General features: G+C 41.8%; 2 protein-coding genes across 4 annotated transcripts in view; one reads left to right on the forward strand and one right to left on the reverse strand.

Moving 5' to 3' along the window:
• The window catches only part of LOC310740373 (stonustoxin subunit beta), a 15,461-nt gene extending 5,896 nt beyond the window's left edge, over positions 1-9,565 (forward strand). For 2 of the 3 annotated variants that reach the window (XM_083567069.1, XM_083567068.1), the window contains 4 exons: positions 3,119-3,151; positions 4,180-4,242; positions 5,836-5,975; positions 9,031-9,565. In XM_083567069.1, coding sequence (XP_083423195.1) covers positions 3,119-3,151; positions 4,180-4,242; positions 5,836-5,975; positions 9,031-9,429 — 635 coding nt within the window. In that variant the 3' untranslated portion in view covers positions 9,430-9,565. The remainder of the gene's footprint in view (positions 1-3,118; positions 3,152-4,179; positions 4,243-5,835; positions 5,976-9,030) is intronic. The other variant, XM_083567070.1, reaches the window with a different exon arrangement.
• A 301-nt stretch (positions 9,566-9,866) lies between these two features.
• On the reverse strand, positions 9,867-14,856 carry akt1s1 (AKT1 substrate 1 (proline-rich)). Its single transcript, XM_083567049.1, has 6 exons — positions 14,690-14,856; positions 12,762-13,295; positions 11,992-12,262; positions 11,805-11,888; positions 11,469-11,641; positions 9,867-11,181 (listed from the first exon to the last, which is right to left on the reverse strand). The coding sequence occupies exons 2-6, from the start codon at positions 13,152-13,154 to the stop codon at positions 11,044-11,046; spliced, it is 1,059 nt and encodes a 352-aa protein (XP_083423175.1). The 5' UTR covers positions 13,155-13,295; positions 14,690-14,856; the 3' UTR covers positions 9,867-11,043.
• Positions 14,857-15,000: the final 144 nt, after the last annotated feature.

A 15,000-nucleotide genomic window follows, 5' to 3' on the forward strand; every position in this document is an offset into this window, starting at 1 on the left:
ACGGAGTCTATAAATTGCTGAACAACTTCAGAATAATGTTCCTCAACATCAAATTGCAAAACAGTTGAATTTTTACATTTACAGAACATCTGGAAAGGCTCCATCATGCTAAACGCTATATTCAGGTTTAAGAGCAACAATTGCTTCCATCCAGAAAACGTCTTTTATCAGGCAGTTTAATCTTGCAGTTATTAAAACAAGCATGGCTTTGTAGTAGAAGACTTTTGGGTTGTTGAACTGCAATCTATACCTTTCACCATTCCAAAACATCTGGCGCATCATTAAATGAGAAAAATGACAAAAAAGACCAGGGACTGTTGAGTAGGTAGAATCTTGTTTGAGATACAAACTTGACAACATTCCTCTCCTGAAACTTCTGCAACTGGTCTCCTCAGTCACCAGACATATATAGACTGTAGTTAAAAGAAGAGGGAATGCTGCTCAGTGGGAAACATGGCTCTGTGCCAATTCTTTAGACGTGTTGAAGCAAATTCTTCCATTTCTTCATTTCCTCAGTTTCAACATTTGATATGTTTTCTATGTTGTTGTTGTTGTTATTATTGTTTCCAGTATGTGTGAACTGATTGATGGAGTGAGAGATGTACACTAACGATCATAAACGTGTTATTAGTGTTGATTTTATGACAGCTTTAACGCGGAGCTCGTTCAGGCGAGGCTTCGGTTTCATGGCTCTCGTGTTCTCGCGCAGTTCTGCATCTGCCAGCCGTGCACATCATCCTTCATCCTGCCAACACGTTCCTGTCATCGACCGTCCTCCCGCCATCTGTCTTTCTCTTTCTCTCTCCCTCTCTCGTACTCCTCATGCTCTTCGGGTTTCAAATCTCTACCCTCCATGTATGGCCTTCTCGGCTTCTCTCCAGCCGAGTCCCTCGTCCTTCAGTGAAAACTCCACGTTCTTCCAAATTCGAAGGGAGGTCATGAGTGAGTCACGTTGCTCGGGCAATGATCTTGTTTGTGCATCTGTGCCCTTGCTTTTTTTTCAACCCGTGTCACATGAACGTCCATCAGAGGGCCGCCTCTCAGCGTGCGGCCCCCGCAGAGAGCCTTATAGGAGATCATCTAGGTCATCGAGCATCCATCGTGCTGTTGCTTCCATCCATCTGACTCTGGGTTTAAACCTGATCCTGGAGCAGGAGCCAGGCTGAACAGGAGCTCGGGGGCCAAAACTAACAGATCAGCTTGAGCTTGTGGAGAAACGTTCAAGCTGTGTGGTGTGAGGTCTTGTGACTGAGGGCTAAATTGAGTCATACGTTTAACTAATAGACTTGTAATCACTGCGAATGTGCACCTCCATCGCCGAGACCCATTCAATTCACATCTAGATGCATTACTAATGATATGATGCATTAAAGATACATATGAAGCAGCTGCTGATACGATAAACACCCCTTTCTTTCCTGTTGTGTCTGCAGGAAGTTACAGCTCTACCTCTGCCATGTTAATCTGTATTTTCTGTGACTCTCGGGACACGCCTCGGCCTCCGTAGTGTTGTGATACGCCGTGTTTACGTAGCTGAGAGAACGCGCTCGAGACAATAATAAAAAATTTTACTAATGCAAATATGTTAAAAATGATGTGTCGTGATACAAATGCCTCGTATGCGATGCACACTTCTTTTTTTTTTTACTTTAATGAAGCAAATCGCTGAATCTTATCATCCCTAATAAATAGTAAAACTTCCTCAACTTCCTCATGAATCTTGAAATTGTACATTTCCCAGGACCTACACAGTCCTAACACTAGCATGCTTTGCTAACAAACGAGCCAGAATGAAAATATCCCGCTAAGTCGTGTTAGCTAATTGAGCTTAGCTTTGCTAGTCAACCTACCCAGGAATAAGCAAAGAACCAGGCTAATCGAGTCAGTGCTAGCAAACTAGCTAAACTTTCCTCAGCCCTGACTGCAAGGAATGAAACGAGACACCAAACAAACGAGACGTCTCGATTGTTCACGTCTCCACGTAGAAACTGTGGATGTTTTCCGCATGAATTTTTCCCACAAGATTCATTTATTTCCTTTCCCCACATCATTAATCTTTTTTTGCACGTGATCATGTTTTGTTTCCATGATGTGGACAGGGGGGACGTTCTGTCGGTGTCCTCAGACGAACTCCACATCCACGTCCTCCGTCCTCTTTACCTCTCTTCGTCCTTCTCTCGCCATGGTGACGAAGGAATCCTCTCAGCATCCACTATTTGTAGCTGGACTAATGGACGTCTGATTACAGATCGGGTTCTTAATCGTCCACGACGTCCGTGTAGTATCTGATTTCCGGAGACGTGATCCTCACATTTATGTCCCTTGTAGCCTTTCAGTGATCATGATTAATGAGAGCATATGTTTCGATATCCTGTTTGTGTGTGTGTGTGTGTGTGTGTGTGTGTGTGTGTGTGTGTGTGTGTGTGTGTGTTTGATAGGATTGCTTTTACTTCGCTAGCGATATTGAAGCCTTGAGGATCGGACGAAATCCAATCCCTGTCGGATATTTTTTTTTTTTAGTTAAAGCTTCAAAACAATCCAAGATTTCGATCATTTTTTTTATTCATGACAGGAAAGAATTAAAGTCATAAAAGTAGTAAAAAAAAATAAACATTATTAATATAATAATATAATTATTATTATTATATCTTTTTTTATTTTAGTTATTAAGAAATATATATTAGTAATAATAATCAATATCATGTTATTTGCATTCTTTTACACATTTAATAGCAATATAAATCGTTATAATAATATTACATCATATCAAATATACTGTTATATAATAATGTCATATTTTCAAATATAATATATAATAAATTATAATAATATTATTTTATTTATTTATTTATAAAAAAATAATATTATATTCTAATATAATATTTATAATATAATATTTATATATATATGTATTTATATAATATACTGTTTTATATTATATTATAATTATTGTTATATTATATTATATAATATTTGAAATCATTAGGCTTCATATTTATTAGTATTATATTTATATATTATAATTTTTTGGTATTTCATTTTGGTATTTTTTTAACATTATTAAGAATAAAGAAACTACTGAAACGTGTCTCTTTGATGTTTTTTCTGTCTGTTGTAGGAAAAAAAGGATCAAAAGCTGCAGCTCGAGCAGGTAACGACGTGGTGTGTGTGTGTGTGTGTGTGTGTGTGTGTGTGTGTGTGTGTGTGTGTGTGTGTAGCTGCTAAGCAACTCACTGGATTCTGGATTCCGATAGGGTCAGAACGTGTCTATTCGTTTCCACATCGTTTCTTTATTAACGATTAAAGGTGTGAAAGTGTGAACAATTAAAGTGCTGAAGTTTCCTTCAAGTAGCAGATGTTAACATGTCTGGAAAGAGTCTCCAGAGTCAGTGATGGGGAAAAAAGAATCCAAAGCCTAACACTTTTGCGTTTCTTGGAATAATCAGTATTTTATTACACACTCTCGAAAGATAAAGGCTTTATGATGTATTGGATTTGTTCTCAAATCCGTCCTGTTTTTAAATGACGGTTTAAAGGAAACGACAAAAAGATTCTGATGGTGTAAAGACAAACATCTCCTCTTGACCATTTCCACTTTACTTTATTTCCATCAGTAACGAAACAGATATTATGCCAGACTTTCCCAAATGTCTAATAACATAGATCAGATTTATTTAAATACATGTGATCAGAGTTAAATACATGTGATTAAAATGTGCAGATTAAGACAACAATAAGTCTATAAATAAATCTCTGTTGGGAGAAAAAATCGTACGATAGCATTTTATTATATACAAGAAGTGCTGATTTTAGTTCTGCTGAAGGAGGTAGATGTTCAGACTTCCTCCACAAAAATGCGAGTGACTCAGCTGTTCCACCACTTTATTACCAGAACAGAGAGAAGTCTGGAAGCGTGTCTTCTTTGTACCCTGAGAGATGGTGGGACCAGTAAGATATAAGTGAGGATTCAATGCCGGTGGAGATAAGAGCTGAGATGTATAAGAAGTTCTGGCCCATTTATGGGAAGCCAGTGAAGGGACTGCAGCATTGAGGTGTTGTGGGAGAACCTGGGGCTTGGATATGCTGATATAAACTGCCTTGATAAATAAACAAAATGAATGCATATCATTAAAACATGGATATATATATATATTGTTTGTTTTCTTGTTTTCATTACAGAGGAAGCACCACCATATGATGCTTGTGTTCCTGAACCCACAACCCGAGAGGAACTGATTAAACGTATGCCAGATTTGTATTTTTCACATTATTATTATACATTACAGTGAAAAAGATAAACAGGCCCCAACTTACAAAATTGATTGGGACCCGGAGAAGTGTTCGAGTCGAGAAGAGTGAGACTCACGTGTCTCGGTCAAACAATGCCTGCCTGCCAGGCTTTCTTCTTCTTCTTCTCCCTCTGTTTGCGGCGTTGTCAAATCTGAATAACGCACACGAATTATGAAAGTTTTCTTGAATATATTTTGATTTTCCTTTTTTTTTCTTTGGGTTTCCATGGCCGTGTTTGTATGTCCGGAAAGTCGGGCACTCATAGGTCAGGGGCTGACTGTACATTTATTTACACACGGTTCAGGTGTGAATAGTGGATTGTGATTGGCTGGAAATTCAGGTGTTAATAGTGGACTGTGGTTGGGCCTCGGGCCGTTCTTCACCTACACATTAGTTCAATTAAATGTATGTTTATTTGTATTGCACTTTAAACAATGAACATTGTCTCAAAACACTTCACACAAATAATGTGGTAATAAATAATTAATTAATTGTTCTTTATAAGTGTAAGTTTGTCTTTAATAAACAAACTGGTGGCGACTAAAGTCCCTGAGATGACATAAGGGAGAAACCTTGAGAGGAAACAGACTCAAGAGGGAACCTCATCCTCATCTGGGTGGCACTGAATGTCCATTTATTAGAGATAAAAAATGTTGAGGGGCAGTGATGGTGATCAGATGCAAACTGTAGACCTGAGTCAGTGTAGCAGACTGTAACATTAACTACAGTCCAAATCCATCCTCAAAGAAAGAAAGAGAGAGAGAGAGAGAGAGAGAGAGAGAGAGAGAGAGAGAGAGAGAGAGAGAGAGAGAGAGAGAGAGAGAGAGAGAAGATGGGTGACAGGAAGAGAAGTATAAAGATTATTAAGTCTCCTTATTGTTGTATGAAAGTTAAGGACACTCTGCAGTTGGGGACTCCAGCAAGACTCGCTATACCATAGGAATTACAAGGAAGAACCAGAAGGTAACAAAGACGTGAGATAGGGGACACTGTGCAGCTAGCAGACGGTCGGTTTAGCCTGTTTATCTGTTCCCTGGCCTTGGCTCTGGCCCACATTGTTTTTTGAGCATCACTCGGACATCCAGCGGTTCAGTGACCATAACCTGCTGTAAGCTGCATCGCCACGGATGGGGCCAGAGCATGTTACTGCATCGGACATTGCCTTCACTAATTTACACACCTCTATAAAATTACTCTCAGTAACCTCTGACTGTCGAAGGTGTATATCGTTAGCTCCATTTGTAAAAAACTATCTTAGAGAACTTGTGCTTTGCTTAAAATTTAAGCTTACCTGCTATGTCTGGCGCCGTGGCTCCCGGTATACACCTGACCGGTGCTGCTGGTGCTCCGAAACGTCTCGCTAATTTCATGTGCCTCGTAACCAGAGCTCTTTCAGGTTTTTCAGCAGGTGCTTCACTGAGGAGAGCAAACCTGTTGGACACGTGAAGCGGATCTGTAGTTCAGTAGACATTATTTAATAGTAAGAAGTGCTGCTGATTTGAGGTCACTTGCTGAACGTTTTTCCGTCCCTGTGTGTTCTGTCAGACTGGATCCCTCTCACTGTGGACGACAGAACGGCTCAGAAACTACTCTGGATCTCAGAGGGTGGGGCTAAAGTGTCCAGGATGTCCGAGCAGCCGTGTCCTGTACTGGACCGACCCGAAAGATACGAGAATGCTCCTCAGGTCCTCATGGTTTCAACTTTATTTCTTCCTTTCTTTAAAAATAATACTCTATCCGTATTCCAAAAAGATATTATGGCAGACTTTCCCAAAATATCCAATAATATATTTACACACAGCTGGTAAAATAAGTATTGAACATGTCATAATGTTTCTCGTAAATATATTTCTAAAGGTGCTATTGACATGAATTTTACCAGATGTTGGTAACAAAATATGCAGTTCACAAAGAAATCAAACCGTAGATGTGCATACATGGCCGCAGAAAGTGGGGGTGCTGGGGGTGCTGCAGCACCCCCTATTGGCGAGAGAGAGATTTTTTTTAAATGTAGGCCTATTAAAAATATTTTGCACAATTTATAAATTCCTTATGAATATTTTAGGAAATGATTTTGACACACGTAGGCTATTAAGTGTATTTTGGATTTTAATTTAATTATTTTGATTATTTTACTTATATTGATTTTTCAAGTTCATTTGTAAAACGCGTTTCACACGCGCGGGTGATTTGAGTTTGGCTTTCTCTGGCAGCGCGCACACATAGCCTAAATGCCTTGCCCTTGTGGAAGATAAAATTAGCTTTTCATACCTTTTACAACAACATGAAGATATCAGAAAAAGAGATCGGTGGTCTCTTTCCTGCTCGTGTTCCACATCCCTCTCAAAGCGCAGAGCGGGAGGCTTATAACGCGTCTTTGTGTGGAAATATACAACTGTTTTTTTTTTTTTTTTTTTTTTAAATGGATTCAACTTTATTATATTATGTAAGTTACCAGTATTTACTGATATTTATTTCAATGCTTTACAGGCTTCAGTGTGTTGTTTCTTTGTTTTTTTTATTTTTTTAATTATTATTTCAAATCAAAACAACCCCCCAACCACAGCAACACCGCCGGTATTTGGTCCACTACCACCGCGGTGGTAAAAAAAAAAAAAAAGGCGCCATCCTCACAGCCCTATGTTATTTTTTAAAATGTATTCTAACAATTGATTCTACGCCCATAGGCTCATAGTTTTTTGTCAAAAAATAAAAAAATAAAAATTCACAGCACCCCCTGTTCAAAATTACTTCCAGCGGCCCTGTGTGCATAAATATTGAACACACAAACAATGTTAAGAAATGGAGGTGAAACAAGGCAGGAAAGCCACGACACCAGCTGAAATCAGTCAGTAATTAGAAAGCAGTCCTGCCCCGTGTCAGTGCACATTCATATCAGCTGCTTCAGTCCCAACTAATGGCCTGTATGAAGGTGTTCCGTTACCAAGACGTCACACAAGAAAAAGCTTCACCACCTTATTGTTGGACAAACATACTGATGGCATTGGTTACAGAAGGATTTCTAAACTTCTAAATGTTCCATTGAGCACTGCTGGGGCCAGAAGTGGAAAGAACATTTCACCATAAGGCAACCATGACCAGATTTCTGACAGAGGAGTAAAAAGATCAGAAGACCTGCCCAAGAGATTTCCACTTCTGGAGAGCTTCAGAAAGACCTGAAATTAGTAGGTACAATCGTTTCAAGGAAAGCAATAAGTAATGCACTGAACCTCCATGTCCTGTGTGCACGTTCACCACGCAAGACTCCACTGCTGAAGAACATGTTGAAGCGCGTCTAAAGTTTGCTGCACGACATTTGGACAAGCATGTGAAATACTGGGAGAATAAAGTCTCCAAAATCTAAATCTTTGGATGCCATAATACACACCATGTTTGGAGGACAAATGGAACTGCACATCACCCCAGAAACGCCAGACCAACAGAGAAGTTTGGAGGAAGGATGAATGGAAAAATGTACGAGACATTCTTAATAAAAATCTGCTGCCATCTACCAGGATGATGGAGAAGAAACGAGGGTGGACATTTCAGCAAGTCGATGATCCCAAACACACAGCTGAGGAAACTCTCAACTCTCAGAGAAAGAAAATAAAGCTGCTACAATGGTTCAGCCAATCGCCTGCCTTGAAACCCATTCAAAATCTATGGAAAGAACAAAAGATCAGAGTTCATAGAAAAGGTCACGGAACCTTCAAGATTTGACGAGTGTTTGTGTAGAAGAATGGGCCAAAATCACACCTGAGCAATGCGTGTACCAGTTTCTCCATACAGGAGACGTCTTAAAACCATAATTACCAACAAAGGCTTCTATACAAAGTATTAACTACATCGTGTTCCATACTCTCCCTAGTGCCAGTTCACATTATTACACATAACTCCATTTATGGACACGTCTGGTTCGATTTCTGTGGATTGTATTGGTTCTTACCAACATCTGGTAAAGATTTCATGTCAATAGCACCTTTAGAAAAATATATTTTCTTGAAAAAATGGTGACGTGTTCAATACTTATTTTACCTGCTGTATATCAGTGTGTGTGTGTGTGTGTGTGTGTGTGTGTGAGAAAGAGAAATTAGTTGATTCAAAAAAATTTCCAAAACAAATTTTAGAATTCGATTTTAATAGTGTATTCTTTCTTTCTTTCTTTCTTTCTTTCTTTCTTTCTTTCTTTTTTTCTTTCTTTCTTTCTTTCTTTCTTATCTGCAAATGTGCACATTTCCCATAAACACATTTGTTTTGTTTTTTTGTAAGTTGAAAGGTCAGTCTGAAAACGGCTCAGCAATTTTAACCATTTTAACTTCATCTTTAAAGATATGTAATTTATTACCTAAACACACACACACACACACACACACACACACACACACACACACACACACACACACACACACACACACACACACACACTTGTTCTGAGCTAGACAGGTTCTGGACTTCACAGAAACTTTTTTTTTTCATTTTCTGAAAATGAATTATGGAAATGGAACAAAACAGAAGGATAACAGAATGAAAGTTGTGTGTATGTGTTAGGGGTCGATTATGAAAATTGGTAAACAGGAGGATGTATGTAGTAAATGGTACTGTAGGGGTTTTGTGCTGGTAAGTCATGTAGAAGAGGAGCTTGCAGGCTCTAGAGGTCGTTGTAGTAATGAAAGATAATGATGGAGAATTGAGGAGCACCCGCTTGTAGATGATCGTTCTCCGCCCCTCATTGTGTTCCAGGTGCTGTGTAAGGAGGGTCTCCGCGGTCGCCGTGGTTACTGGGAGGTGGAGTATGAGGGTTGGGTGGTGGTGGGAGTGGTGTACACCAGCAGCGGGAGGAAGGCTAAAGACGGCGAGTGCGGCCTGGGCGAGAACGACTCGTCGTGGGCCTTGGGCTGGGGCGGGTCTCATTACCAAGCCTGGCACGACGGAGAGAGTGTGGAGGTCCCCGGTAACCGTAGCAACACTATCGGGATCTACGTAGACCACCCAGCCGGCGTGGTCGCCTTCTACCTAGTGGACGGAGAGCCGAGAGAGGCCCGGCTCCTACACCGCTACAAAACCTGCTTCACAGACGAGCTCCTTCCCGGGTTCTGGGTGGGGCTGAAATCCCAGTGTTGGATCCGGAGGAAAGACTAGCGGCGGTCCAGGTCCTTCAAGCAACAGCGACCGAAACGCCACGGCATGAAGGAACGGTTCCTCCTTGCATTCTCCTCCCGCATGTAGAAACATTTGTATTAAAAACGAAATAAAGTGATGTTCCTACTGAAGCTCCGCCCCTTCCTGATTTCTGCGATTTGATTGGTCCTGGAAGTGTCACCAAGTCCTCACACCATAAGTTACATTAAACAATATACCTCTGTGTTTCTATAGCGACGGCTCGTTCACGGAGGACGCGATATGGCGAACATGAATTATAAATCAATTCAACTGAACGAGCCGTTACTACGGAAACCACAATGTACTAATGGTGAACAGCTGCAGCACGTCCTAGAAAACAGCTCGTCGCTTTCGACCAATTAGAATCAACGACACGCCCACACCACACACCATAAACAATGAAGTCGGAAGAGAACAACAATTGATCATTTTTTATTCTAAACATTGGTTTAAACACTGAGCACATGATGTGAATGAATAATTAACGCCGTCATCGTCACTCACACCACCAGATGGCGCAATGCAAAAAAAAAAAAAAAAACACCTCAGAAGAATTGGAGCGTAGTGTTTCGATCTGTAAAGAACGTAGTGTTTCTCGTTCACAGTCACAAAACCCTTCAGCGTCAGTGTGTAAATTTGCATCGTGCAGAATCGCACGTGGACAAGTGCTGACACCTTAAATCTAGTTTAGCGACAGAACCGCTAATAACAAAGCGAGCAAACATCGCAAACGAAAATAGGTTCGAATAAAAAGCTAGACATTTCACAGTCTTTTTTTCTCCCCCATTCCTTTTTACGTCGACGAGAGTCCCTTGTCCACACAATTCCCCAGACCAGAAACATCGTCATCGTTCCGATCCGAATTACAAGAACATCTGCAATATATGGTAGGGAAAAGAAGAAAAAAAAAAGAGCGAGAGAAATGGTTTTGATATGTATTATTTGTGGAGGGGAACTAAAATGAATGCCCCGCCCCCATACCATGTATGGAAATGAAGTGGGACAATGCTGGAAGATGATTGGACGATATGAGCATGATGTCAAAGGATTTAAAAGAAAACGGAGTTAATAAACCACGGTGTGTAACGATATAACGGTGATTTGGTTCCGTAAATATCCACAGCGTATCGTGTATCAGATCTCAGAGTTCTTCATCCTGAACGTGGATTTTAACGCTTAAAAAAAAAAAGAAAAAAAAAAAGAAAGTGAACTTTTTTTTTCTTCCCTATTGAAACTTTCCTTTTCATCTTGGATCCTCTCTAAACACACACACACACACACACACACACACACACACACACACACACACACACACACACACTCAGCTTCATTCAGTCACAGCTTCAGAAAAAGGCAAACACTGATCTCAGAAACGACTCGATTACGGATCCGTAAGATCTTGAAACTTGGGTTTTCCTCCTGCCTCATAAAAAAAAAAAAAAAAGAAAAAAAAAAAGAGAAAGAAATCGGGCTTTTCATATTTACATCCCAGTTTGTTTTCTCTCACACACGTCACGTCTCTCAGAATACCGTTTCTCTCTCACACACACACACGCACGCACACACACATCTATCACACACACACGTCCATCATCAGTGCTTGAGAGAGAAGTCGCCCGTGTTGAGTCGAGGCCGAGGCAGAGCTCCGAACATCTCCGTCCCATCGGTGGCTGCTGGAGCCAGAAGAGCTTTCATGCTGGCGGCAATGTGATCCAGATCTGCACAGCCCACCTGCAACACACACACACACACACACACACACACACACACACACAATAAAGAAACAAGACTTCGCCTATGTTCTCTGACTTTTTATTCAAATCTGAAGAAAGTAATTCATATAACCGTTTAACCAAACCAGCTCATTTGAATAGTAAGCCCCGCCCACCCAATTAGTACAGTTTAGAATTAATGATCGTATGGAACCTGGACGTTGGATAATGCAAAAAAAAAATTATTAAATGACATATCAAGATTTGTATAATTCCTGTTTACGCATAAAGATAACGTGAGCTCACCCGTTCTCCGCTGTGAGAGTCGCCCTGTGCCGATCGGTTGTTCCTGTAGCCCCACACGGGCACGGAGACAGGCAGCGAGCGAGCCAAGGCCGTGGGATGAGACGAGCGAGACAGAAGCGAGGGACCCATGGCCAGACCTCGTGGAGGAGGAGGAGCTTCTTCACTCAGAGAACCTAAACACACACACACACACACACACACACAAAACACCATCATCCTAATCAGGTCTCAGTCTGACCCCTAGTGGCCACGTTAGCATTACAATAAGTGATCTTCAGAGTCCAGGTGAGCGTTACACAACGACGTGAAAAGATCTGTGAGGGGTTAAACTCTCACCGTCTGTGCTTTCCTCTTCAGCGTCCGACTCGAAAAACGGCTCACAGTCGTGAGACAGAGAATCTTCATCCATGGAGAACACGCCTGAGAGAACGACAGAGCGAGAGACAGACAATGGAGACAGTTATGAAGAGTGATTGATGAAACAAAAAAGCCCAGGTGTACACACACACACACACACACACACCTGTCGACTCATTGAGGTTCCGTCTGCGTCCATCCATGTCGTCCTCCTCTCCGTCCTCCTCCTCTTCCTCCTCCAGGTCCACGATGCCAGCCCTCTCCCTTGCTCTCTCCACCTCCTCCAATGCCGCTCTTTCTCTCTCTCTCCCTCCGTTCCCCTGCTGGACAGAGGGGAGGACGCTGACCGGCGCAGGACTGTAGATGGACGGGTAGCTCTGAGAGTAAAGTCTCAGTCCTGGACTCAATGAACCAGAACCTCCATCTCCCACTGAGGTCTGAGAGAAGAGATAGAGGTAGAGATCAGTCATGACACCAGGATTAAATAAAATATCAATAAATATTTCATTAAAATTATCTGAAAATTAAAGGATTAATTATTAGGAAAATTATTTTGGAAATGGATCAATTAGGACAAAAACTAACACATGAAATACATAAAAAAACATATAATAATAATATTAATTTTATATATATATATAATTATTTTTTAAGACAAAAAAATATATATAAATAATAAAAAAATAATTAAAATGCTGGAATAAATTTAAAAAAACGAAAATGTTTTTTTTAATTACGTGATTCAATAAAACTGATCAAAATCAAATAAACAAAAAAATGCATAAATAAAATATATTAAAATTTTTTTTTTTTTTTTTCTTGTTTTTTTTTTTTTTTACATTTAAATTATTTAATATTAATATAAATGTATAATATTTTTATTTATTTTTTTTTATCTGAAAAGACAAAGTCTTGGTCACATGACAAGTCACTAACCGGCCTGTCTGAGGGAATGTCCACGCCCAGTTTAGCCCCGCCCTCTCCGGCAGCGAGGCGGGTGTGTCTCTGCGTCGTCAGCACCGTGGTGGAATGGAGAACGGCGATGTCGTCCAGGTACCGGCGTGACGCCTCGGCGAGCGCCCCCTGCCCCCACACGTGATAAGTGTAATCCCATTTCCTGCCCCCTGCCGGCACGGCTCCGCCCCCTTCTCTCTTTTTCCCGCCGTCTCCCTTGATGCCGGACGGAAGGAACTTCCTGCAGGCGGTCAGGATGGCCAGGTCGCAGCCCGACTTCTGGCTGTACGCCTCGGCGGCTGCGAGCAGAGTCTGCCAGCTCTCCTGGTGGTTATCTGGGATGTCCAGCTCGGAGGTTTTGGAGACAGAGGCCATGACGGAGTGTCAGATATTTCGCCAAGTGCTCGTATCGCATCAAAATGGGCTCGGAGGTGATCTGGGTGTAGTGTGTTGTCTTTAGTGTGTGTATACGGTGTAGTGTCTCGGTGAAGGTCCTCTCGCTGATGATGCTGCTGCCTGGGAAGAAAACAGGACAAGAGCACGTGAGCCGCGGTGTTCAGATATTCAACGTCTCCCTGAAACAGTCTGGTGTCCCCTCATGCTTCAAACTGTCCACTATTGTCCCTGTCCCGAAGAAACCCCCGCCCGTCTGCCTCGACGTCTACCACTTCGTAGTGATGAAGTGCTTTGTAGGACTGGTCAGAGACTTCATCACTGCTTCACTACCGGACCCTCTACAGTATACGGCTCTACTAATGACGCCGTTACACATCATCTCCACACAACCATCAACATATTTTTCTCTCCGTTTCAGCCCTCAGTATACACCGAGACGCCGTTCTCCGTCAGGCGTAATGCAGCTAAACGTGGAACAATGTGAAAACAAGGCAACGACCTTTTTTAAATAAACATCGGGCAGAAACAACGCTGGTCCAAGTGTCTTACTTCTCGCTCGTGCGCAGTGCATGGGGGACGTGAACGTTTGCAGACGTTTCAACGTTTGGGAAGCGACTGGAAACAAATGTGTGAACGATTTTACAAATTGTTAATTTTATACTTTAAAAAACAAATTAACCCAACAGACGCTCCTACTGCGAGACGTCCAGACGGGCTTAGACGTCCAGACGAGTTGGACGTCCAGACGGGCTTAGACGTCCAGACGAGTTGGACGTCCAGACGGCCTTAGACGTCCAGACGAGTTGGACGTCCAGACGGCCTTAGACGTCTAGTGCATCTGATCCTATTGAGGATCATTGCAGACTTCCCAATCTTCATCTCCAACCGTTCTCGTCTACACCTTTTGGTCACGTGGTACCAACATGGGGCGACCACTGTACACTCCACCCAGCAGGTAGAGCTTCAGGACCTGATCATTTGCTCTGCTGCATGAAAATTCACATATAAAAACACCATGCACTGGTTAGGATGATGGACATGTGCACACTTGATGGATGTGATCACCGAGAGAACCTCAGGGTGCACGTTAGATGCGCGTTCCTGTAGATAAAACTAGTTCGGCAGTGTGTTTGTGTGCAGTTCTTCGATGCACACCTTCTCCTGGGCTTTGCACGAAACTTACAACTCGCACGAGGATCCTTCAAGACGTTCGCAAGAAATCGGAGAAGTTCACTAGAAGTGCACCAACGTGTGCGTGCGCGTGTGTTATGAAGTCTTATAACGAGCGTGTTCAGACTGTCACGTGCAACACACGCCACTCCGAGATTCTTTATCAGCCCTACTGCGTCGACTACAGCAAAAAGCCACGAGCCCTAATAAAATAAACAAATAAATAAACACACAAACAAACACGCTAGCTAGTGTTTTCTCTCTGTGCTATGCTAGCTAGAGCGCCGCCCCCTGTCGCTTTTTCTGTGTTCTATAAATATATCCGTATCAAACGCTTTACTTACACACTCGTAATTCTCCCACGTTTGCTTTCTTTGCAATCCTATTTTATTTATTTCTTTTAAATATATACTGTTTTCTTCTTTTTCTTCTTTGCTCTTTGGTCTCGCTCTGTCTGCCTCTGACTCTCCGAGACTGGACGCGCATGCGCGCAGCTGTTTACGGCGGAGGAGAGGGAGGGGGGGGGGGGGGACGTGCGCGCACACGCGACAAAGAGAGAAGGCGCGTGCACGAAGAAAGAGAGAGAAAAAAAAAATTATCCTAATTGTATTTATTTATTTTTTAGAGGTATTACATACTTATGTGAAATGTACAC

The sequence above is a fragment of the Silurus aristotelis genome (assembly GCF_946808225.1).
Source record: "Silurus aristotelis genome assembly, chromosome: 17".
Classification (NCBI taxonomy): domain Eukaryota; kingdom Metazoa; phylum Chordata; class Actinopteri; order Siluriformes; family Siluridae; genus Silurus; species Silurus aristotelis.